A 19,582-nucleotide genomic window follows, 5' to 3' on the forward strand; every position below is an offset into this window, starting at 1 on the left:
AGGCTTGGCTCACCATAAACAAACTACGCGCATATTGAAAAAAAAAAAAAAAAAAAGATCTACTTTTCCCTTTCAAGAATTTTATTGTGGCTCATCGTCAAAAAATCGGCGTTTCATCTCTTGGCGCCACCCCTTTTCCTGCAGAGAGAGAGAGAACAGTAACTGGTGATTGAGCTATCTAATCCTTTTATGGAAACACTCTATTCAACCTTATGCTCTTGAAAAAAGAAAGAAAGAAATACATTCCATGGAACTATAAAGGTATCACTAACCAAAACTATATCCAAAATAATATAACAAATGAAACTTTTTTAATATCTTTCTATCCAATAGAAAAAAAAAAAAAAAATCATCATTGATCAAAATATAAATTGAGTTCCCTATGCGAACAAAAAAAAAAAAAAAGACGAAATATATCACATGTTTTTTGGCTTTTTCTAATCTATATATAAAAAAAAAAAAGAATGATGACTATAGAATAAGTTCATTTCAGATAAAATTTCGATAAATCGTCTTTCAATATGTTATCATGATCTACAAAAGAAAAACTGGGTGCATCGGGGCTCTATTTTTCCGTTGGGAACACAAAGGTTACTTTTTTTTTTCCCTTTTCAACATTTTCACCTAATTTCTTCCTCTTTTTTTTTTTTTTTAAATTGAACTTGTGATGACTATCTATAAAGACTAATAAGAAAACAATGTCTTTATAACAATTTATAAACGATAACTTTATACTTGAACAATATGGAAAAAAAATACAGCACTAAACAATTGAAGACAAAAACATAGTAAAGAACCCAAAAAAAAAGGTAAACGCGATTATTGACATTGTTTTTCTTATATTTATTCGCAAAACTATTTTATGAATTAGAGTGCTCAAACAAAATGATATAATATATCAAAATTGAAGTATTATTTTATTCGTATTGTCGACTTCTATTTGCTTCTCCGCTCAAACAGGTAAGGTTGTTTTGCCTACATATTTCGAGGCTTTTGACTTTTTTTTTCTTTTTTTTTTCTCTTTCTCCCTTTTTTTTCTTTTATTAATTATTCTTTTTCAACTCTATTCAATTAGTCAATACCCTTCATGACAAAAAGTGATAAAAATACTCCTCCAGTGCTTCATTTATCTGGTGGAGCTATATCAGGAATGGTGGCATGTCTTACATTACAACCTCTCGATCTTATCAAAACTCGTTTACAACAACAACGACAGGATCACCTTGCTTTTTTACGTGAAGCCAAACTGAAAGGTTTACTTGTATCTCCTCAGAAAAGGTACACTATATTTTTGTTATTATTTTGCAAGTATCTCATTTTCTGTCTCTTTTTTTTTTTTTTTTTTTTTTTTTTTTTAGTACCATGTATTCTACTATACGTGACATTGTCAGCAATAATGGAATAACAGGACTTTGGCGTGGAACAGTACCGACGATCTTGAGGTAAGTTGGAATAATATTAATAATAATAGAAAAGAGAATAAAGAAACTAAGGGAAGGATGATATATCAAACCTTTTTTTTTGGATTAGAAATGTACCAGGGTCAGCCATGTACTTTTTTGCTTTGTCAGAAATTCGGAACATACTTGCCAAAACAAGACATACTTGGCAACCATGGTTATCTATCAAACATTCATCAACACTTGAACAAAAACAATGGGAAAATCTTGTATCTGGTATGTCTGCTCGTGGTGCTGTTGGATATGTAATGATGCCAATCACTGTGGTCAAAGTACGATATGAAGTAAGTGAATGAAACAATAATAAATAATTATACAAAATATCCTCATCTTTTGTTTTTTTTATAGAGCAACTTTTATAATTACAAATCTATGACAGAAGCATTTACATCTATTGTCAAGCATGATGGTATGCGAGGTCTATTTGCTGGTTATGGTGCAACTTTTATTCGAGATGCTCCTTTTGCTGGTATATATCTCTTTTTTTATGAAAATTGTAAGAAAAGAACTCATGGTAAGATAGAAAATAAAAATAAAAAAAAAAAAAAGATGATGACTGATTATTATTCTGTGATCTAGGATGGATGGAACTACATGATTACAAAATGGCCAATGCTGTCATCAATTTAGGATCAGGAGTTATTGCTGGTATGACAGCTACCGTGATCACACAACCTTTCGATATGCTCAAAACTCGAATGCAATTGAAACCTACCATTTACAAAAACCTCATACAAGCAGCTACAAAAGTGCTAAAGGTAAATAAGTATATAAAAATCGAAAACTACAATGGATTTATTTTATTTATTTGTATTAGGAGGAAGGTGTCATGGGTTTCTTTGATGGCATGAGTGTGCGACTGATAAGGAAACCTCTTAACTCGGCAATCGCATGGACTATTTATGAAGAAATTCTTCGATGGTATACCCGACAACAATCTTTGGAAAATCATTTATAGACTTCATACTTTATTTTTATTTTTATTTTTTCTTGTACATACTCATTAGTTCAATAAACTCTTTATTTTTTCCCAACTACTTTTGCTACACTCCTTTTTTTCTTCTGATGTATTCATGATGTACTTTATTAGTTTTTTACACATATATTTTGTAGGTTATATTTTCATTTTTTTTATTATATTTTGTAAATCAATGACTACATATAAAAGAAGAATACAGACCAAACGCCATTCACTTTTGTCATCACAAACAGAAGCAAACAAAGCGTAAAAAAAAAAGTACAAACTAAAAAAAAGGGGAGGGGATAGACTATATGATTCTATATTCTACTTGGATTCCGCCAAACCAACACGATCATTGCCCAAATCATAGACACTGTAATACTTGCGAAGGAAGACATCTCCAACTAAGAAAATAAAATAAAATAAAAAGGAATCAATATATAAAACATCATATAAAAGAGAATTCTATTGTATTTACCAATCCACATAGGGCCAGCAGGAGCAGGGATATCCATACTAAGGAAAAAAAAAAAAAAAGGAACAAATATGTAAGATCAAAGTTTTTTTTTTTTTTTGAAGGAAAAAAGAAAATACTTACCCCATGAATCCAGAAATACATTGATCTTGTACTTGCAAGATATAATCCTTTCCTTCCAAACAGAAATCGTTGCCATCAAAGACAAAGCAAAATTCAGGAAGATCAGGTACCTTTGCACAGTCCAAAGTATATTGTCCAGCCCAATTCTTTTCAGCACCCAATTCCTTATTGATCAATTCAGCAATGGTAGTAGGAGCCACTAACAAAGAAGAACCAGTATCGATAGCAGCACCAACGGGCTCCAAATCGGCATATTCACCGCCCAATTTGATGTCATCTAGCTTGACTTCCCAGTAACCTTTACGCTTGATAGGCAACCAAGCGATATCACCTTTGTAATGATCAGGATCCGTACCACCCAACACTAATTCACCACCTTGTCCTTCGGCATCATCACCATTTTGATCATTGAGCCAGAAAGAAAATACGTGTTCATCGAGTAATGCTTGATTTACCATTTGATAGAAAGGTGGCACCACACGTTGTACTGAAATAGTATCATAACCCAATCCAAGAATACCATCAAATCGAGCCAAAGCGAAAGTGAATCCAGGTTCCTTGACTGATTCAGCAAATCCTTGATCTTTGATAGTAAGACCGCCAAAATGTAAAGTGTCCTAAGGAGAAGATTTCGTTAGTATATATATAATTATATATAAATTATCCCGAACTTACTTGACTAATGAATCCTTCCAAAGAACCAGTACCATATTGAATAGAAAATTCAGTTCCATTTTCCTTGAAAGAGCTTGATTGACTAGAATCATATCGACGATGTAAATAACATGCAATAGAGGTACAATGAGTAGAAGGTACCCAAAGGTTAGAAGAACCGGTATCAAAAACAACAGTGAAAGGTTGGGGAGGAGTTCCAATTTCAATTTCACCATAGTACTGTAACAAAGAAGTAAGAAGAAGAAGAAAAAAAAACACAAATAGTATCAAAAAAAAAAAAAAAAGGAAATATTGTTAATAAGGAAATATTGTTAATATATGAATAAAAGATAGTACATTATTTTATCTCGTTTTTTTTACCTGAGCATTCATATAGTTGGAAATGGGCACACCATGTTCAACACCACCATCAGGACCCACTTGGAAAGTCTTGGCATTCAAGTCATAAGCACGGTTAGAACCAAAGTATTTTTGAGTCAAATATTGACCAGTGTGGGAATATCTTTCAAGGGATTCGGCAGGGGTTTCTTGGACCTTTTTGATAGGGACCCTACAATAACAAAAAAGGAATAGTCAGCATAATAGCAGTAATAACAGTTGAAACCAAATAAATAAATAAAAAAAAGGGTGTCTAGATATTTGAATGGTTTTTTTTTTGAAGTAAAATAACTCTCTTTATATATATATAATACTATCAAAATAATCCCCCGAAGTTCATCCCATTGTCCCAAAAAAAAAAAAAAAAAAAAAAGAAAGAGTATTTCACACTAGAAACCTTTTTTATTTACCTTGTAATAGCTGCATTAGAAATAGCAAAGAAAGCAGCAGCGATGGTGGATAATGTAAACACTTTCATGTTTAATAAATTAAAAGAGAAAAAAAAAAGTAATGACAAAAAAGAAAAAGAAAAGAAAAAAAGAAAAAAAAAAAGAAATTAGAAACAAACCTGAGGGGAGATGACCAAGGAAAAAAAGTAAAGCCCGCTCCATTTTTTTTTTTTTGGACGCGCGTATGATAATATAATTTAAGAGAATAATCCACCGACACAATACTATATCAGTGTATCATTTCCTTTTCTTCTTCTTATTATTATTAGTATTAAAGAACAAGTCCACGAGAAATTTAGGTTTCACATTGAGACAATCCTTCATTTTTATTAACAAACAATGATTATCTTTACTTTATTGAGACTAATATTTATCATATCAGAAAGAAACACGAGCCTTATCAGAGTAATTATCAATAGTATCATATTCTCATCCATTATCATCATTCCATCATGTAATCCATATGCTCTCTATCAACACCTTGAATGTTTTCCCATTATTTTGACCACATATAAAGATTTAGATCCTATCAACCTAAGGTAATGATTCCTATCCAAATAATAAAAAATAAAAAAAAAAGAGTACACAAAAGAAAGATGTTTTTTTTTATTAACAAGGGCCAGAAAAAAAAAAGATATAAAAAAAGACAAAGAGGACTAAATGAAGATAACTAAAAGAAAACTATGAGTTAAGAAAAAGGGATGATGAAGAAGCAGGGTAATAGTACCTAGTTTAGAACTTCATGTTGTGGGGGAATTGACCCTTGGACAAACCAAACTTGGCAGACAAGTATTGACGGAGGAAAGGAGTCTTGACAACAGCTTCGAGGATAGCCTTGTCAACAGCCTTTTGGTCAGCAGCCTTGGAAGCAGGAACAGCCTTGGCACCTTCTTGTTGAGAAGCAAGGAATTCTTGAGACTTGGTAGCAGAAGACTTCTTGAAGTAAGCATCGTTGAACTTGGCATCGACAGCACCAATATCGATCTTGGTGGAGGTGGCAATAACGTAAGCTTGGTCAACACGACGTAAGGGGACACCATTGACACGGAAAGGACCAGTAACGAGAAGAAGACCAGAGTCCAATTGCTTCAAGACAACAACACGCTTTCCACGGTGACGACCAGCCAAAAGAATGACAACAGTACCAGGGGTGATGGATTCACGGAGACCAGCAACCTTGACAGTCTTGCGAGACTTCTTGGGTTGAGGAACATCTTCAGCAGGGTAGAACTTGCTGGCCTTGTTGGCAGGAATGGTACGCTTACCACCATTCTTGGCACCCTTGACTTCAACAGTCTTATCAGCAGCAGCTTCCTTCACAGCAGCAGGGGTGTTGTACTTGTTGCGCTTGTACAAAGCCTTCTTGGCGTAGATCACAGAACGACTGTAACGAGACACACCGGGGACAAGGATGGAGTTTCTAGAAGAGGTCGACATGTTTTTTTTCAACTATAGAAAAAAAAAAAGGAAGATCAGTTTCATGAATTATCCATTATTAGAACTATAATTGATGAATTAGATGGAAGAAAGAAGTATCTAGATAGAATAAGAATAGATCATGGTCGATATATATTGGTGGAATACTGGGCCAACATTTTTTTTCTTAATTGTCTCGGTATTTGTTCATTGTCGTCCATGCATAAGTGTAGTTTGCTTTGTACTTTGAATCCATCCATCCATCCATCCATCCATCCATTGAATCTATATCGATTTCTTTCATGATTTTATTTTTCGATATTGTCTTTTTAAATGATCGATTCGTTCGTTTTTGTAGATTACTTTCGAAAGGGTAATTCGTGTATTGAGATAATCCGTCGAATGTGTTTTGAATATCCAATTATCATCCATCCATCCATCCATCTATTCGTCTATCCATTCGTTTATCTATCCATCCATCTATTTATCGATCTATCCATCTAATTCATCATGTTGTATCTATCATTTCTATTTCTCTGCTTTCACTTACAATATGGCCTTCGCGAAAGAGGAGGAAGCTAATGATCAATCTTTGGCTCACATTTCTTTTTTTTTTCCTCCCCCGCCAAATTTGGGCAACAAGCTAATTTCAATGTCAGCTCTCGTTTAATATATATAAGCAACCGAATTAAATATATATTGTTAATATCATCATTTATTCAATAAGATATACATAGGTTATTAAACTATACAGATAAAAAAAAAAAAAAAAAAGGAAGAAGATACCAAATCAAGAATCAAAAGACCAAACCTTCAACCAATGGCAATGGGTTTCCCTATTTTGTAACAAGGCAACGATTTTATCTTTGTCCATTTGTATCCAATTAATATCATCCATTGGCATTTTCGTCTTGTCATCATCTTCATCTTCAGGTTTGAGAGTTACCACATAATCCTTCCCTCGTTTCTTGTATTGATCCAAACTTAACATATCCCATATCCTGAGTCCAGCTCTAGATCCACCTACATAGAATCAATATTAGTTCTATTTTCATCTAATATAAATGACTTACTTATCAATCGTCCTTGTTCTGAGTGCATGGCTAAAGAGGTAACCTGACAAGTATGACCAAATAATGTCCTGACAAATTCAAAACGGAAATCACTTGATGTAGATATAACTCTGTATTGTCTGATAGTATTGTTGGTATGTGCTGTCATCAAAAAAGGTTCAGAATATGTCATGGATGTCATGATTGGATTGTCAAGTTCCGTTGTTGATCCTGGTAATAGGAAGGGTTGATCATAACAAAGAGTCGATGAGTGTCGAGATGAGACAAGTCCATCCAATGTAAAGATCATTTCCTATCATGATTTTTTTTTTTAAAAAAAAAATAAATGAATGAATATACACGTCTATATATATAGATAAATAGATAGATAGATACCTGAACACCTAAAGATGAATGTAATCCAGCAGGCATTCCAAAACATAAGAGAGCACGCCAACGATGAAGAGAAGATGGAGCCAAATGAAGAAGAATGGAGGACCAAGGTATAGGACTATGTAAGGTGAAGATTTGTCGAGGTTGTTGTTGGGTGGTATCGAATGCCAAGAGTTTCATACTAGAAGTACATATGATCGTAATTGAAGGACAAGTATCTATCGCGACCACGGAATCCCTAGCTCCAACATCATTGGATCGTTTCACGTTTGTCACCTTGATTGATTTCGATCCCTCTACAATAAAAGTCCACAAGCTGAATCCACCCTGTTGATGACCAATAGCCAAAGTATATTGTTGATTGTTCTCAAAGGTTACATTCGCCAATTTAATTGTTGTAAAACCGTGTTGCTGTTGTTCAGATAGATCGTCCATAATGTAACCTAAATATCGTGATGTTTGGTTCCCAACGTACCATACTTCCACTCGATTCGCACAGGTGTCCAGAATACAAAGAATATCACGGGTATATTGAACTTGACGAAAAAAGTTAACGTCAGAGTTTGTAGTTGGTATATTGATATTGTTGAGACGGTGAGAAGAACAATGACCTAGAGATAATATCATACAAGTTTAAGTAATAAATACATTGTTATTATTATTATTATTATTTTACCTGATAAAAAGTTTTGATGAATGCGATATTCTTCTTTCCAATTAATAGTATCTGGTTCATTTTCAATAGCGAGTTTCCATTTGAGTTTAAAGTTGGTCAAAGGCGTACTGAAACGATCTTGATATAAAGGTTTCCATAACTATAGTACAAAGAGGTTAATATAAGACTGATCCAATGGAATAAAATAAAACTTACGCCTGGATCACGCGCTAAACGAGACCAAGAACGATTGACTTTGCCACATTCAATCAAATCAAGAGCTGTAAGATAAGAAAAAGTACCAAGAACGAGTTCATCCGAAAATAGATGTTTCGTAAAGTCAATTCCAGTGCTGTGTTCAACCTGTCTTCTCTGTCGCTTTCTAAAAGGAGGCATAATCTAATAGAAAAAAAAAAAGTGAAGAAACAAAAAAAAAAAAAAAAAATTGAATTCTACCAGATAGCTGAGTGGGGACGTACTTATTTCCACCCGAAAAGAAAAATCAGTGAATCATTGACCAATCATATTGCACAGTGTTTTGTTTTTTCATTTTTTTTTTTTTTTTTATTATGCTCTTGAGTTAAAATTTTCAAATGCTCATTAAGAATTCAGACTTTGGAAGAGGTAGAGATGATTCTTTTTTTTTCTTATTGACTGGTAGACGGAATTGGAATTCAAAGAACTGCTAGAAAAGAGTGAACTTCTTGTTTCACGTTTCACCAGTGAAATGAAATGAAAAGAAGAACAATCATAGAAAGCAAAACTTTGTTAACGTTTATCGGCGATTGGATTCAATTTTTTTTTTTCATAAATATTATTATTTATCTTTTTTTTGATTCAACCATCATCATCATCAATAGGAGAGATAATATAGAAAAGGAGTGAGAACAAAAAATAAAAAAAAGTTGATGATTGAATACATCTTAATTACGAAAAATGGTTATTATAATAGTGAATCTCCCTCCCTTTTTTTTTTGGAATGACATTACCTGTCAGAAAGAACCGGTCGTTCCTTGAAAATGTATTTTGCACTACCAACAAAAAAAAAAAAAAAGTTAAAAAAGGGTCAAGGAGAACTTAAAATTTCTTTTTTTTTTCTTTTTTTCTTTTCTTTTCTTTCTTTATATTACTTCCTGCCCTTTCCTTTCTAATCATTTATTTTTTTTTTCTATCATGAAAGCTTATTGTATTGCTCTCTTGTTTGCTCTCGTTGCTATTGTAACTGCTCAAAGTAACTCTAGTCCTTTCTATATTACCAATCCTCTTCCAGGTACTTCCCTTAAAGCTGGAGACTCGTAAGTTACATTTTTTTTTCTACATTGAAACCAAATTAATATCTTTTTTTTTTTTTGGTTCTATGTATTAAGTGTTGATATTAGTAAGTGAATAAATCATTCTTTCTTTTTTTTCATATATCTAAATATGAAATGTTTACTAATTTTTTTTTTTTTTACTTTTTATCTTTTAGCTTGGAATAATGGTCTTGATCAAAGTGTAAAAGTGATTGTTATTCAAGGTGCCAATGCCAACACCATGTCTCCTACTGGTATTAGTTTCAATGTTCAAGGAGGTGATGAACATTATCAATGGACTGTAAGTCATTTGAAAAAAAAATTATTGGATGATTGATAAACTAATGATTACATTCTTTCTTATATATAAAGGTTCCCAAATCTCTTGCTCCTACTGGTACATTTGCTTTCCAATTCCAATATACTGATGACAACGGTGCCACGTGAGTTTTCGTTTCAATTTTTTTTTTTTTTTTTGTTTTCTGTGATAACACGGTTGATGGTTTTCGGGAATAGAAACTAATCACATTTTCTCTTTCTATATTTATGATATTTTTTCCTTTTTGTATAGTCAATATTCTTATAGTGGACCCATCACTGTTACTGGTGGTACCGGAACTATCGGCTCTGCTACTGCTTCTGCTTCTTCTTCTTCTTCTGCTGTTTCATCTGTTTCCGCATCAACTTCCGCTGTTACTTCTTCCTCTTCTGCTACTTCATCTGCTGTTTCATCTGCCTCTTCCTCTTCTGTTGCTCCTACTTCCTCTTCTACTTCTGGTAGTATCAAGACCTCTGCTTCTGCTACTTCTACCCCTACTCCAAACTCGGCTACTGGTCTTCAAATTACCTCCTTTGTCTTGGCCATTCCTGCTTTGATGATGCTTGCATTGAATGCCTAGACTGATCATCACCATATTATTATTTATTACATTTTATTTTGTCACTAGTTAATGTGCTTCCTCATTCTGTTTTTCATCTATCTTATATAATCTGTGATATCTTTTTTGAATTTATCATAATAATAATAATAAAAAAAAAACTTTTTTTTTATAATCCATATCCACGTATTTCTCCCTCGTTTTTCTTTCACCTCCTCTTCTATTTTCATCTGATGTCTCCTTATTTCTTTTTATGGTACAGTGATGATCCTACATATCTACTTCTCAAGAAACCTGAAAGACCAAAACCAAGAAAAAAAAAAGAGTGACAATATCATAACATTTCAATCAGAATATTTTTTTTTATTAACAAAATTAGATAAAAACTAAACTAACTACTGTATTTCTATAATAAACCATCATTTCGAAACAACATCATATATTGGTATCCAGTGTGCGCTGATGTAAATTCCTGATTGCTAAGTCCAACTTGTTCATAGCTATAGTCGTATTCACAAGAGAGTTGAGCTGATGGTGGTAAGATAGATTCAATGAATTCTCGGAACAAATCATTCGCATCATGTGGTACAAAACAAGGGTGATAATCGATCTATTCAAAAATATAATAATAATCAATCCATCATTCATATATATATATTATATATTCTTACCTCTAATAAAAGACCTTTGTATGTTGATCCCACTAAAATATTCGCTACCCGTAATGTAAAATCATCAATATCAAAGCTTGTTCCCTATATCAATCATTTTCAAAAAAAAAAAAAAAAAAAGAATGAGTTTCTATCTATCTATATTATTGTAATACTTACCTCTATAGTAATACTTTGTCGTAATTGCCAAATATTCCTTAATCTGGATAGAATAGATTCTATTTCTTTTTCTGCTTCTATCACCACACCACCTTCCACCATACAGTAGAGTTGTCCAGGTTGTTGTCCAAGAGCTACTTGATACATCAATTTACTATCTTTCCCTTGGCGTTGTATTGTATTGGCATCACGATACATTTTCATTGTCAGTGACCACGTTCCTGCGTTTCTTCCGTGTAATGTTTTAGTGACATGTTCTGCAATGTATGTAAAGTCGCGCATCCCAGTGGCATTTTTCCAACGAACAAGACTAAAACAAACAAAGAAAAGGTGAGTTTATTGTTTTATGAATAATCTCTACATTGAATATTAAAAGTCTTTTTATTTACCAAGTAACTCCCATAGTCAGGATAGAGAATCAATAAAAAAAAAAAAAGAGAAGAGACGAAAGACAATCTTCTATTTCATTGGTGACTGTGAGTTTGAATGTCCGTCTTTTTTTTCAAATCAAACTTTTTTTTAAAGTTTCTTTTGCCCCAATCTTTTCAGTTTGTTTTCTCTTTTTTACTTTTGTTTATATTAAATTTTTTTTTTTGGTTGAATATGGGTAATATATTTTCGAAATCAACTGCTTCCACAACTTCAACTCTTGGAAAACGTGTACGCGGTGAAGAGGACGAAGACAACTCAAAACGTGTCAAAGTAGACATTCCACCTGTCTTGGAAAGTGATGTCGGGATCTCTGCCTTTGTGAACCCTGACTTGACTGGTTTCCATTGTATTCTCAAAAATAGGCAAGTCATTCACATCAAACAAAGGAAAAAAAAGAAAATGAAAATGAAAAACTAACATGATTATATACAGGGCTGAAGATTTCCTTGTCAATGAAGTAGATCTAGATGGTCATGTAGTAAGGCTCACAAGTTTTGAACAACCGAAAACTCATAATGTAAGTATTATATTAATGAAAAAAAAAGGGGAATGATTGTCATAAAAAATAATGAGCTAAAGAATGATCTCTTTTTCTTAGCCTGCTAGAATGGACAAACTTACCGACTCAGAACTTGATGCCAAAATGGAAGAATTATTTGATGCTAAAGTTGCCAAAGAATTCCGTTACCTTTTGGATCATCGTGATGAAATTGATCGTGTGGTTTCTATTCAGGTAAATAATAATAACAATAATAAAAAAAAAGGATGATGATTTTATAATTGAAGAAAATATGAAACAAATTGATCTTTTTTTTTTAAAAAAAAAAATTATAGACAACAAAAGAAACTAGACAAGAGCTATACAAGATTATATCTACTTTTGATACACCTTTGAAATCTTCTGTGAAAGATGGACTTTTGACTATATGTTGGCCTGAAAACACCGAGAACGTCAGTAAGTATACAGTATTTGAAAAAAAAGAAAACAAAATAGGAAGAGAAAACAAGGACTTAACCATGTTCACTATATTCATTAGATCGTAGGATTTATATTGATTACCTTGCTATGGGTGGTGATTATCTTCAATTCAATGTATACAAAACAAATATTGATACTATGGGTGCTGCTAATTGGATTTCTAAAATTGTCAAGTATGTGATTCAGTTCAGGAGAAAAAAAAAGGAAGAGGATTGGTATTGATATGAATGTTTTCTATTCTTTTATTTTAGGGTTCCTGGAAAAAATATCAGTTATGCCGGTACCAAAGATGCACGCGCCATTACTGTGCAATCAATGACCATTTCCAAAGGTCGCCCTGATCGATTTGAGGAAGTCAAGGATGAATTGAAGGAACATGGTATTTCAGTGGGCAATTTCAAGTAAACAAGAAAAAAAAATATGCAGATTTCGAACACAGCTAACACTCATGTTTTAGGTTTACTCCAAAAGGTTTGACTTTAGGTGATTCTGATGGGAATCATTTTGGTATAGTTCTCCGGTAAGTGTTGATTTTATGGATGATTAGGAATAAAGGAATTGATTTGCCTTTATTATTATTATTATTATTATTATTATTATTATTATTATTTAATAGTGACGTTTCTGGTGCTGATGAAGATTCTATCACCACCTCTTTGAACTCTTTGAAATCACAAGGCTTTTTGAATTATTATGGTATGCAACGATTTGGAACAAGTAGCATATTGACACATGAAATTGGTCGCAAGATTTTACAAAAGGATTATGCTACTGCTTCTGATCTTATTCTGATGCCACGTGCTGGAGGTAACATTATTAAAAAAAAAAGTGATGATTTAGACATGAATTGATTATTTTTCTTTCTTTTTTTTGTGTTACCTTATTCAGATGGACCTAGTTATGCTAAAGCGAGAGAACTCTGGGCAGAAACAAAGGATCCCAAGGCTACATTAGCTATTTTCCCTCGACGAGCTAACGCTGAAATTAAAATGTTGAAAAGTTATGAACGATTCCCTGGAAATCATCAAAAGGCCATCAAGAACGTAAGTACCAAAAAAAAAAAAAAAAAAAAAGAATAGAATAGAATTGTTACTCTATGTGTGTGTGGGGAAGGGTATATTTTTTCGCACGATCCTTTCACAACATTCTCTAATTTTATATTTACCCCATATTTTATAGATAACACGAAATTTGTACCTCTTGTATATTCATGCCTATCAATCATACATTTGGAATCGTGTTGTATCTGAACGTGTCAAGCGATTTGGTTGTACTGCCCCTATAGTAGGAGATCTAGTGATGGTTGAACCTAATGATGATGATATTAAGAAGAAGCAGAATGGTCAAGTTAGTAATAATGTTGGTCGACGTGATCCTTGGGCTGTAAGTTACTATAAAAAAGACTGCAAAAGGTGATGAATTGATTTTTTTTTGTTTTCAGAGAAAGGTTCCTTTGGTATTGACAGAAGAAAATATCCACTCTTACTCTATCAAGGATGTTGTTTATCCTGTACCTGGTCGTCGTACGATTCTCCCAAAAAATGAAATTGGTGATCTTTTCCAAGAATATTTGGGTAATAAAAACAAAAACAAAATGGATTGTTATGTTTGTATGTATATATTGATATCTTTTGTTATTACTTTAACTATGACCTTATTTAGCTGAAGATAAACTCAACTTGAAAGACAATGTTTTTGAGTAAGTCTTTTTTTTTCAGAAAAAAAAAAAAAAACAGGAAAAAAGAATGGAACATGATGTGTTTAATTCTCATTCATACATTCTCTTTTTTATCTAGTGATATCCCTGGTGATTATAGAACTATACTTTCTGTTCCTGATAATATGTCATGGTAAGAATGGATCATAGATGAATTTAGTTTTATAATATTTAATTTTTTATTTTCTCTTTAGGTCATTTATTCGTTACAATGATCCTACAGAAAAACTTGTCAATACCGATCTTGATACAGCATTGGGTGAACCTCAACCAGTTGGTGAACCTGATGGTAAGCACCTGGCTTTACGTGTGGAATTTACATTGGGATCCAGTCAATATGCAACTATGGCTTTACGTGAAATCATTCGTATTGAAACATCTTCTCAAAGCCAATCCAAATTGGTCCATAGTTTATAATGAATCCTCTTTGTTGTATAGTTTTTATTAGTTTATAGAAAATGGAAATTCTCTTCCTCATATAGTTTATTTTTCCCTGCATCATTTTTTTTTATATAATACATCAATAAAATAACGTTTTGTACTCATATTATGGATTAATGATTAGAGAAGTAGATAACTTATCATCTTATAGTCTTCAAGTCTTTGATAACGAAGATGGATGGTCACGCCACTTTTTTACTATTTCTGTCAAATGAAAAAAAAATTAAATATTCATCCGTCAATCAATGGTAAAAAAAATACTCGTTCTCACGAAATAGGATTACACTGGCAAGGAATTTTAGTGCGGGGGAAAGGGTATATAATGTGCCACTTTTGGTAACTAGAAGCTTCAGGTTCGGCGACCTAAATAGTAAAGGTATAATTGGTATTTTTGTGCAACTATAAAATCATGGCTGATTCAAAAATACAGGTATAAAATACATCGGCTTTACGATTTTTTTTTTCTCTTTTTTTCATTCTTTTTTTTTATTATCTACAACCTTATCTCATCCTAAAACAAACCATGTCTGCTTCTAACCAAAACGTTTACTTGAAAGCTACTCGCTATGGTAAGGACCTTGTCCGTCTCTTGCGTGTCTATCGTGAAGGTCAAGTTCAACGCTGTACTGAATTGACTGTAAGTTGACTAATTGGTTGATATATATATATATATGTAATAACTCATACTCTTTTAATGTAGGTCCGTTTGTTGTTGGATGGTGATATTGCTACTTCTTACACCAAGGCTGATAATTCCGTTGTTGTTACTACTGGTAATGTTTTTTTTTTTAAAAAAAAAAAAAGAACAATGCTCTACATTAGTAACATTATCAACTGATTTTTTCTCTTTCTTTTATAGATACCTGCAAGAACACTGTCAACATGTTGGCCAAAAAGTCCCAAAATGTCGATAATATTGAATTATTTGCTCAAGAAATTACTGAACATGTTTTGAAGCAATATGCTCACATCACCCATGCTTATGTTGATATTATCAAGCACAAATGGTCTCGTTTGTCTGTTGATGGTAAGCCTCATCCTCATTCTTTTGTTCGTGATGGTGAAGATGTGCAAACTTGCTCTGTGGTCCGTGAACGTGCTGGTAACAAGGTCGCTATCAAGTCTGGTTTGAAGAATTTGTTGGTGCTCAAGACCACTGGTTCTGCTTTCCATGGCTTTTATCGCGATCAATACACCACCTTGGCTGAAACTTGGGATCGTATTTTCTCTACTGCTGTTGACTGTGAATGGGTGTTTACCTCCAACGATGATAAGGTCTTGCGTCATATCAACTTCCCTGCTATCCATGATAGTATCAAGAAGATTACTACCGATACTTTTGCCACCGATGATTCTGCTTCCGTTCAAGCTACTATGTACTTGATGCAAACTCAAGCTTTGGCTAAGCACCCCGAAATTGCAGAAATCAGCTATGCCTTGCCCAACAAACATTACGTCGGTATGGACTTGTCCAAGCTCGGTTTGGATAACACTGGCAAGAACATGGATATCTACTATCCTCAACCTGATCCCTCTGGTAAGTTTGAACATGTTAGAACAAAAGGATAACAAAAGAGAGAGAGAGGATGATGATCATCCCATCATTGAGGGAAGAGGAATATTAGTGATTGATAATTTTGGAATACTGATCAATTCTGATTCCTTTTTTTTTATTATTATTATTTTTTGATAGGTCTCATTACTGCCACTGTTGCTCGCAAACCTGCTTCCAAGCTCTAAAGGTTTTCTACTGATATTTTTTTTTATTTTAGTTTTTCTTCCTCATATTTTTTAGTTTTATTCTTTTTTTTTTTTTATATCCATCATCCTCCTCTTTTCCCTCCAAGATTTTTTTTTTGTACATCGTAATCCTTGATGGGCTATGGTGATACTTTTTAGGTTTTTTTTTTTTTGTACAAAAACATTCATATATACTTTTCTTTTATTTTGACCATATGTAAATAAAACTGGATTCAAAATTATGTTGGACTGTAGTGAGTTATTATTGAATTGGGTGACGATGAATGTAAGAATCATTCTACTGGCGAAACTTGTACATGAAATGTCATTGATCAATAATGACTATGATATTGGCATTGCAAAAGTATCACCAACGTCTATGATTTTTTTCATTTTCCTTCGTATCCATTTGTCTCCTAGGTTACGTTTGATGTGATGAACTCCTCTCTGATTTTCAAAAAAAAAAAAAAAAAAAAGGATATCTTCCAACTGTTGGTTTAAAATGAAAAAGGGATGGACCGAGTCAACGGAGTGCCCTTTTCTTTTTCTTTCTTTCAACATGTAAAATGTTTCCACATAAAGGATGATTTAAGTTCTAATGTCTTAAAAGCTGGTAGTGAGACTGGCATTTTATAAAATCATAAAAAGAGAGAGAGATGCATAGGTGGCCTTTTTTTTTTTCTTGTGTAAGGGCAATTGCCTCTTTTGAATAAAGCATAAAAAAAAAGAAGTCGATAACTTTAGTTTGGAGGTGATAATTCCTTTTTTTTTATATATATTGTATGTTTGTTATATTATACATTGATAATGAGTGTGTGTATATGTAAGATGGTAAAGTAAAAAACAAAGGGGTACTATTGATCATCATTCATGTCAAGGTTGAATCATAAAAAGCAAACGGAGAATGAAACCCATGGAAGAGGGTATAATGGAGTTCGTTGTTGAAGGTATAACTCGCATTTCATTGGACAAGATTACAAAATCTGGACGCGTGAAAAAAGTATTAAAGCCAGTTTGATTTCGCTGGTTTTCCCTTTCCTTTTTTTTTTTTTTCTCTCTCTCTTCTTTACCCTCTTTTTTTTTCTTTTTATTGTTTATTTCCTACATTATATATATCAAATGGCTTCATTCAAACGAATTGCTTATGAAGACTTGAAGACTTCCCCTTTATCTAAATGCATTGGTAAGATGTTATGTCTATTTAACCGATGTTCCCATAGCAACTTCTAATTTTTTTTCCTTACCTAGATCTTGCCAATTCTTCTGTTGGTGGTTCCATTGTTGCTGTCACCGATGAATTCTTTGCTCCTGCTATCAATATGATTAACCCTGCTCCTCCACTTCATTGTCCTGGTCGTTTTGTTGGTAAACCCTCAAACAAATTGATTAGTGTTCTTTTTTTTTTTTTCTTTCACTAACCATATTCTTTTTTTTTTTCTTATTAAAGAAACTGGTGCCTGGATGGATGGTTGGGAAACCAAACGTCATAATCCTACTTATGATTGGTGTATTGTCAAGCTCGGATTTGCTGGACAAATCCATGGTTTTGATGTGGATACTCACTATTTTACTGGAAATCAAGCACCTGCCGCTTCTATTGAAGCTACGTTTTGCCCTGAAGGAAATGTACAAGATAAGAATGTGAAATGGACTGAAGTACTTCCGAAAATTGATCTCCCTCCCTCTTGCCATAATGTATGTGTTTTGGACAAACCTACTGAAGTATACACTCATATTCGTGTCAACAACTATCCAGATGGTGGTATTGCTCGTTGTCGAGTCTATGGTACTGTTAGTCCCATCTTCCCCAATGATCCCTCGTAAGTATTACTATTATTATTATTATTGCGAATGAAATATAACAAGTATATTCTTCTTTTTATTAGTGCAGTGATTGATTTGGCCTATAGTGGAAATGGTGGACGTATTGTGGAAGTGACGGAAGAACATTATGGTCCTGGTAGTAACTTATTACTCCCTGGTCGTGGCAAAGATGCTGATGATGGTTGGCAAAGCAAACGTTCTCGTGGTGGTGATCATCGTGATTATGTTGTGGTCAAGTTGGGTGCTAAGGGTCATCTACTCAAGGCGGAAATCGATACTTCTCACTTTAAGGGCAATTTCCCTAATCAAATCATGATTGAAGCTACCAATTCTGATGAAGAAATTCCTTCTAATGCTCAATGGGTCACTATTGTTGAAAAGTCTAAGGTTGGTCCTCATGGTCTCTTTCAATTTGATACTACTCATACTGATAAGGTGTTTACTCATGCTAAACTTAGCATTCTTCCTGGTAAGATAGAATAGAATATTTTTTTTTGTTGGAATCTAACTTGTTTTTTTTTTTTTCCTTTTGGATAGATGGTGGATTGAAGCGTTTGAGATTGTATGGTGTACGAGAAGGTGCTACACTTCCTGCTTTACCCTGGGCTGGATTGACGACACCCAAAAATATCTTGATTGCTGAACCTTTGACTTCTGAAGCTTATGCTGCTTATGGTGATGTAATTGAAACGAAGGATTCTGTGAAAATTACTGGAGCCAATCAAGGTACTGCAGAAAAATATCATCATGTGGCACAAATCAACAACTTTTTCCCTGAAGGTCGTGGCAAAGTCAACATGTGTATCTTCCATTGTCATCCCACCACTGAACTACCATTTACTGTCAAGTTATTGGAACGTCATCCATACTCCACTCAATTTTTTATTCCTATGACAAAAGGTCAAACTCGTGGTTATTTAGTTGCTGTCGCTTTGAATGGTGCTGATGATAAACCTGATATGTCCACTCTCAAGGCCTTTATTGCTTCTTCGACTCAAGGCGTTAACTATCGTCAAGGTGTATGGCATCATCCTATGATTGCTTTGGATGATGTGACTGATTTTGCTTGCTTTGTTCATGAATCTGGTGTTCCTCAAGATGATTGTAATGAAGTGGATGTTGAACCTCATGTTGTCCATGTCCCTGGTTTCCATAATTAATGTCTTTTTTTTAATACTGATATTCCCTCTCTCTGTTTATGTAATATATAGTAGATAATATCATTGTATCATTATTATTCCTCAATAGAAAAAAAAATCAAAATTAAAAATAAAGAAAAATAAATCATGTAGATCTACGTTACAAAAAAAAAAAAAGGTTGATAGTCGGTACCTGAATTGCATCAATGCCATGGATGCAAAATCCCTCTTCTTTTTTTTCAGTGTAACATAAATATCAACTACTAAAACAAA

At 33.3% G+C, this 19,582-nt stretch overlaps 10 protein-coding genes across 10 annotated transcripts; 6 read left to right on the plus strand and 4 right to left on the minus strand.

Moving 5' to 3' along the window:
* Window positions 1-648: 648 nt before the first annotated feature.
* Window positions 649-2,497, plus strand: BX664DRAFT_324020 (mitochondrial carrier domain-containing protein). The gene is made up of 8 exons (XM_051543752.1): window positions 649-809; window positions 872-960; window positions 1,076-1,278; window positions 1,359-1,442; window positions 1,531-1,744; window positions 1,809-1,974; window positions 2,040-2,218; window positions 2,278-2,497. Exons 3-8 carry the CDS (start codon window positions 1,088-1,090, stop codon window positions 2,416-2,418), a joined length of 975 nt encoding a protein of 324 aa, XP_051402679.1. The 5' UTR covers window positions 649-809; window positions 872-960; window positions 1,076-1,087; the 3' UTR covers window positions 2,419-2,497.
* Window positions 2,498-2,515: 18 nt separating this feature from the next.
* BX664DRAFT_324022 (endopeptidase) lies at window positions 2,516-4,688 on the minus strand. The gene is made up of 6 exons (XM_051543753.1): window positions 4,483-4,688; window positions 4,055-4,244; window positions 3,695-3,913; window positions 3,020-3,636; window positions 2,900-2,937; window positions 2,516-2,825 (listed from the first exon to the last, which is right to left on the minus strand). Exons 1-6 carry the CDS (start codon window positions 4,548-4,550, stop codon window positions 2,746-2,748), a joined length of 1,212 nt encoding a protein of 403 aa, XP_051402680.1. The 5' UTR covers window positions 4,551-4,688; the 3' UTR covers window positions 2,516-2,745.
* Window positions 4,689-5,158: 470 nt separating this feature from the next.
* BX664DRAFT_59563 (ribosomal protein L6e-domain-containing protein) lies at window positions 5,159-6,114 on the minus strand. Its single transcript, XM_051549647.1, has one exon. The coding sequence runs from the start codon at window positions 5,956-5,958 to the stop codon at window positions 5,254-5,256; it is 705 nt and encodes a 234-aa protein (XP_051402681.1). The 5' UTR covers window positions 5,959-6,114; the 3' UTR covers window positions 5,159-5,253.
* Window positions 6,115-6,727: 613 nt separating this feature from the next.
* Window positions 6,728-8,433, minus strand: BX664DRAFT_257734 (uncharacterized protein; the record flags this gene model as incomplete). Its single annotated transcript, XM_051540515.1, has 5 exons — window positions 6,728-6,960; window positions 7,011-7,302; window positions 7,386-7,748; window positions 8,012-8,197; window positions 8,254-8,433. The coding sequence occupies 5 exons, from the start codon at window positions 8,431-8,433 to the stop codon at window positions 6,728-6,730; spliced, it is 1,254 nt and encodes a 417-aa protein (XP_051402682.1).
* Window positions 8,434-9,181: 748 nt separating this feature from the next.
* BX664DRAFT_324029 (uncharacterized protein) lies at window positions 9,182-10,234 on the plus strand. The gene is made up of 5 exons (XM_051543754.1): window positions 9,182-9,332; window positions 9,405-9,415; window positions 9,506-9,630; window positions 9,702-9,772; window positions 9,901-10,234. The coding sequence occupies exons 1-5, from the start codon at window positions 9,211-9,213 to the stop codon at window positions 10,226-10,228; spliced, it is 657 nt and encodes a 218-aa protein (XP_051402683.1). The 5' UTR covers window positions 9,182-9,210; the 3' UTR covers window positions 10,229-10,234.
* Window positions 10,235-10,549: 315 nt separating this feature from the next.
* Window positions 10,550-11,468, minus strand: BX664DRAFT_324031 (mediator complex, subunit Med20). The gene is made up of 4 exons (XM_051543755.1): window positions 11,427-11,468; window positions 11,038-11,347; window positions 10,879-10,962; window positions 10,550-10,817 (listed from the first exon to the last, which is right to left on the minus strand). Exons 1-4 carry the CDS (start codon window positions 11,438-11,440, stop codon window positions 10,614-10,616), a joined length of 612 nt encoding a protein of 203 aa, XP_051402684.1. The 5' UTR covers window positions 11,441-11,468; the 3' UTR covers window positions 10,550-10,613.
* A 126-nt stretch (window positions 11,469-11,594) lies between these two features.
* Window positions 11,595-14,710, plus strand: BX664DRAFT_324032 (pseudouridine synthase). The gene is made up of 14 exons (XM_051543756.1): window positions 11,595-11,831; window positions 11,902-11,986; window positions 12,068-12,202; window positions 12,304-12,424; window positions 12,507-12,621; window positions 12,700-12,849; window positions 12,906-12,968; window positions 13,065-13,255; window positions 13,337-13,491; window positions 13,628-13,831; window positions 13,890-14,022; window positions 14,111-14,147; window positions 14,245-14,298; window positions 14,360-14,710. The coding sequence occupies exons 1-14, from the start codon at window positions 11,641-11,643 to the stop codon at window positions 14,580-14,582; spliced, it is 1,857 nt and encodes a 618-aa protein (XP_051402685.1). The 5' UTR covers window positions 11,595-11,640; the 3' UTR covers window positions 14,583-14,710.
* Window positions 14,711-15,102: 392 nt separating this feature from the next.
* Window positions 15,103-16,555, plus strand: BX664DRAFT_324033 (urate oxidase). The gene is made up of 4 exons (XM_051543757.1): window positions 15,103-15,243; window positions 15,307-15,379; window positions 15,466-16,143; window positions 16,300-16,555. Exons 1-4 carry the CDS (start codon window positions 15,130-15,132, stop codon window positions 16,344-16,346), a joined length of 912 nt encoding a protein of 303 aa, XP_051402686.1. The 5' UTR covers window positions 15,103-15,129; the 3' UTR covers window positions 16,347-16,555.
* Window positions 16,556-17,465: 910 nt separating this feature from the next.
* On the plus strand, window positions 17,466-18,772 carry BX664DRAFT_241268 (allantoicase; the record flags this gene model as incomplete). Its single annotated transcript, XM_051540228.1, has 5 exons — window positions 17,466-17,529; window positions 17,595-17,711; window positions 17,794-18,166; window positions 18,233-18,639; window positions 18,708-18,772. Coding segments are annotated over 5 exons (1,026 nt in total), but the record flags the coding sequence as incomplete, so codon positions are not given.
* Window positions 18,773-18,802: 30 nt separating this feature from the next.
* Window positions 18,803-19,330, plus strand: BX664DRAFT_257277 (ureidoglycolate hydrolase; the record flags this gene model as incomplete). The annotated part of the gene is made up of 1 exon (XM_051540500.1): window positions 18,803-19,330. A coding segment is annotated over one exon (528 nt), but the record flags the coding sequence as incomplete, so codon positions are not given.
* Window positions 19,331-19,582: the final 252 nt, after the last annotated feature.

Source organism: Halteromyces radiatus (genome assembly GCF_025201355.1).
Source record: "Halteromyces radiatus strain CBS 162.75 chromosome Unknown BX664scaffold_2, whole genome shotgun sequence".
Lineage (NCBI taxonomy): Eukaryota > Fungi > Mucoromycota > Mucoromycetes > Mucorales > Cunninghamellaceae > Halteromyces > Halteromyces radiatus.

Coding starts and splice junctions, on each gene's coding strand:
- BX664DRAFT_324029 (XM_051543754.1), top strand. CDS start 9,211: ATGAAAGCTTATTGTATTGCTCTCTTGTTTGCTCTCGTTGCTATTGTA. Junction 9,631..9,701: donor ATGAACATTATCAATGGACT/GTAAGTCATTTG, acceptor TTATATATAAAG/GTTCCCAAATCTCTTGCTCC. Junction 9,773..9,900: donor ACTGATGACAACGGTGCCAC/GTGAGTTTTCGT, acceptor CTTTTTGTATAG/TCAATATTCTTATAGTGGAC.
- BX664DRAFT_324033 (XM_051543757.1), top strand. CDS start 15,130: ATGTCTGCTTCTAACCAAAACGTTTACTTGAAAGCTACTCGCTATGGT. Junction 15,244..15,306: donor AACGCTGTACTGAATTGACT/GTAAGTTGACTA, acceptor CTTTTAATGTAG/GTCCGTTTGTTGTTGGATGG. Junction 15,380..15,465: donor TTCCGTTGTTGTTACTACTG/GTAATGTTTTTT, acceptor TTTCTTTTATAG/ATACCTGCAAGAACACTGTC.
- BX664DRAFT_324020 (XM_051543752.1), top strand. CDS start 1,088: ATGACAAAAAGTGATAAAAATACTCCTCCAGTGCTTCATTTATCTGGT. Junction 1,279..1,358: donor CTTGTATCTCCTCAGAAAAG/GTACACTATATT, acceptor TTTTTTTTTTAG/TACCATGTATTCTACTATAC. Junction 1,975..2,039: donor TTGTAAGAAAAGAACTCATG/GTAAGATAGAAA, acceptor TCTGTGATCTAG/GATGGATGGAACTACATGAT.
- BX664DRAFT_324031 (XM_051543755.1), bottom strand. Junction 10,963..11,037: donor GACAAAGTATTACTATAGAG/GTAAGTATTACA, acceptor TGATTGATATAG/GGAACAAGCTTTGATATTGA. Junction 10,818..10,878: donor ACAAAGGTCTTTTATTAGAG/GTAAGAATATAT, acceptor ATTTTTGAATAG/ATCGATTATCACCCTTGTTT.
- BX664DRAFT_324032 (XM_051543756.1), top strand. CDS start 11,641: ATGGGTAATATATTTTCGAAATCAACTGCTTCCACAACTTCAACTCTT. Junction 11,987..12,067: donor AACAACCGAAAACTCATAAT/GTAAGTATTATA, acceptor TCTTTTTCTTAG/CCTGCTAGAATGGACAAACT. Junction 13,256..13,336: donor TCTGATGCCACGTGCTGGAG/GTAACATTATTA, acceptor TACCTTATTCAG/ATGGACCTAGTTATGCTAAA.
- BX664DRAFT_59563 (XM_051549647.1), bottom strand. CDS start 5,958: ATGTCGACCTCTTCTAGAAACTCCATCCTTGTCCCCGGTGTGTCTCGT.
- BX664DRAFT_324022 (XM_051543753.1), bottom strand. CDS start 4,550: ATGAAAGTGTTTACATTATCCACCATCGCTGCTGCTTTCTTTGCTATT. Junction 2,938..3,019: donor TGTATTTCTGGATTCATGGG/GTAAGTATTTTC, acceptor TTTTTTCCTTAG/TATGGATATCCCTGCTCCTG. Junction 2,826..2,899: donor TGCTGGCCCTATGTGGATTG/GTAAATACAATA, acceptor TTATTTTCTTAG/TTGGAGATGTCTTCCTTCGC.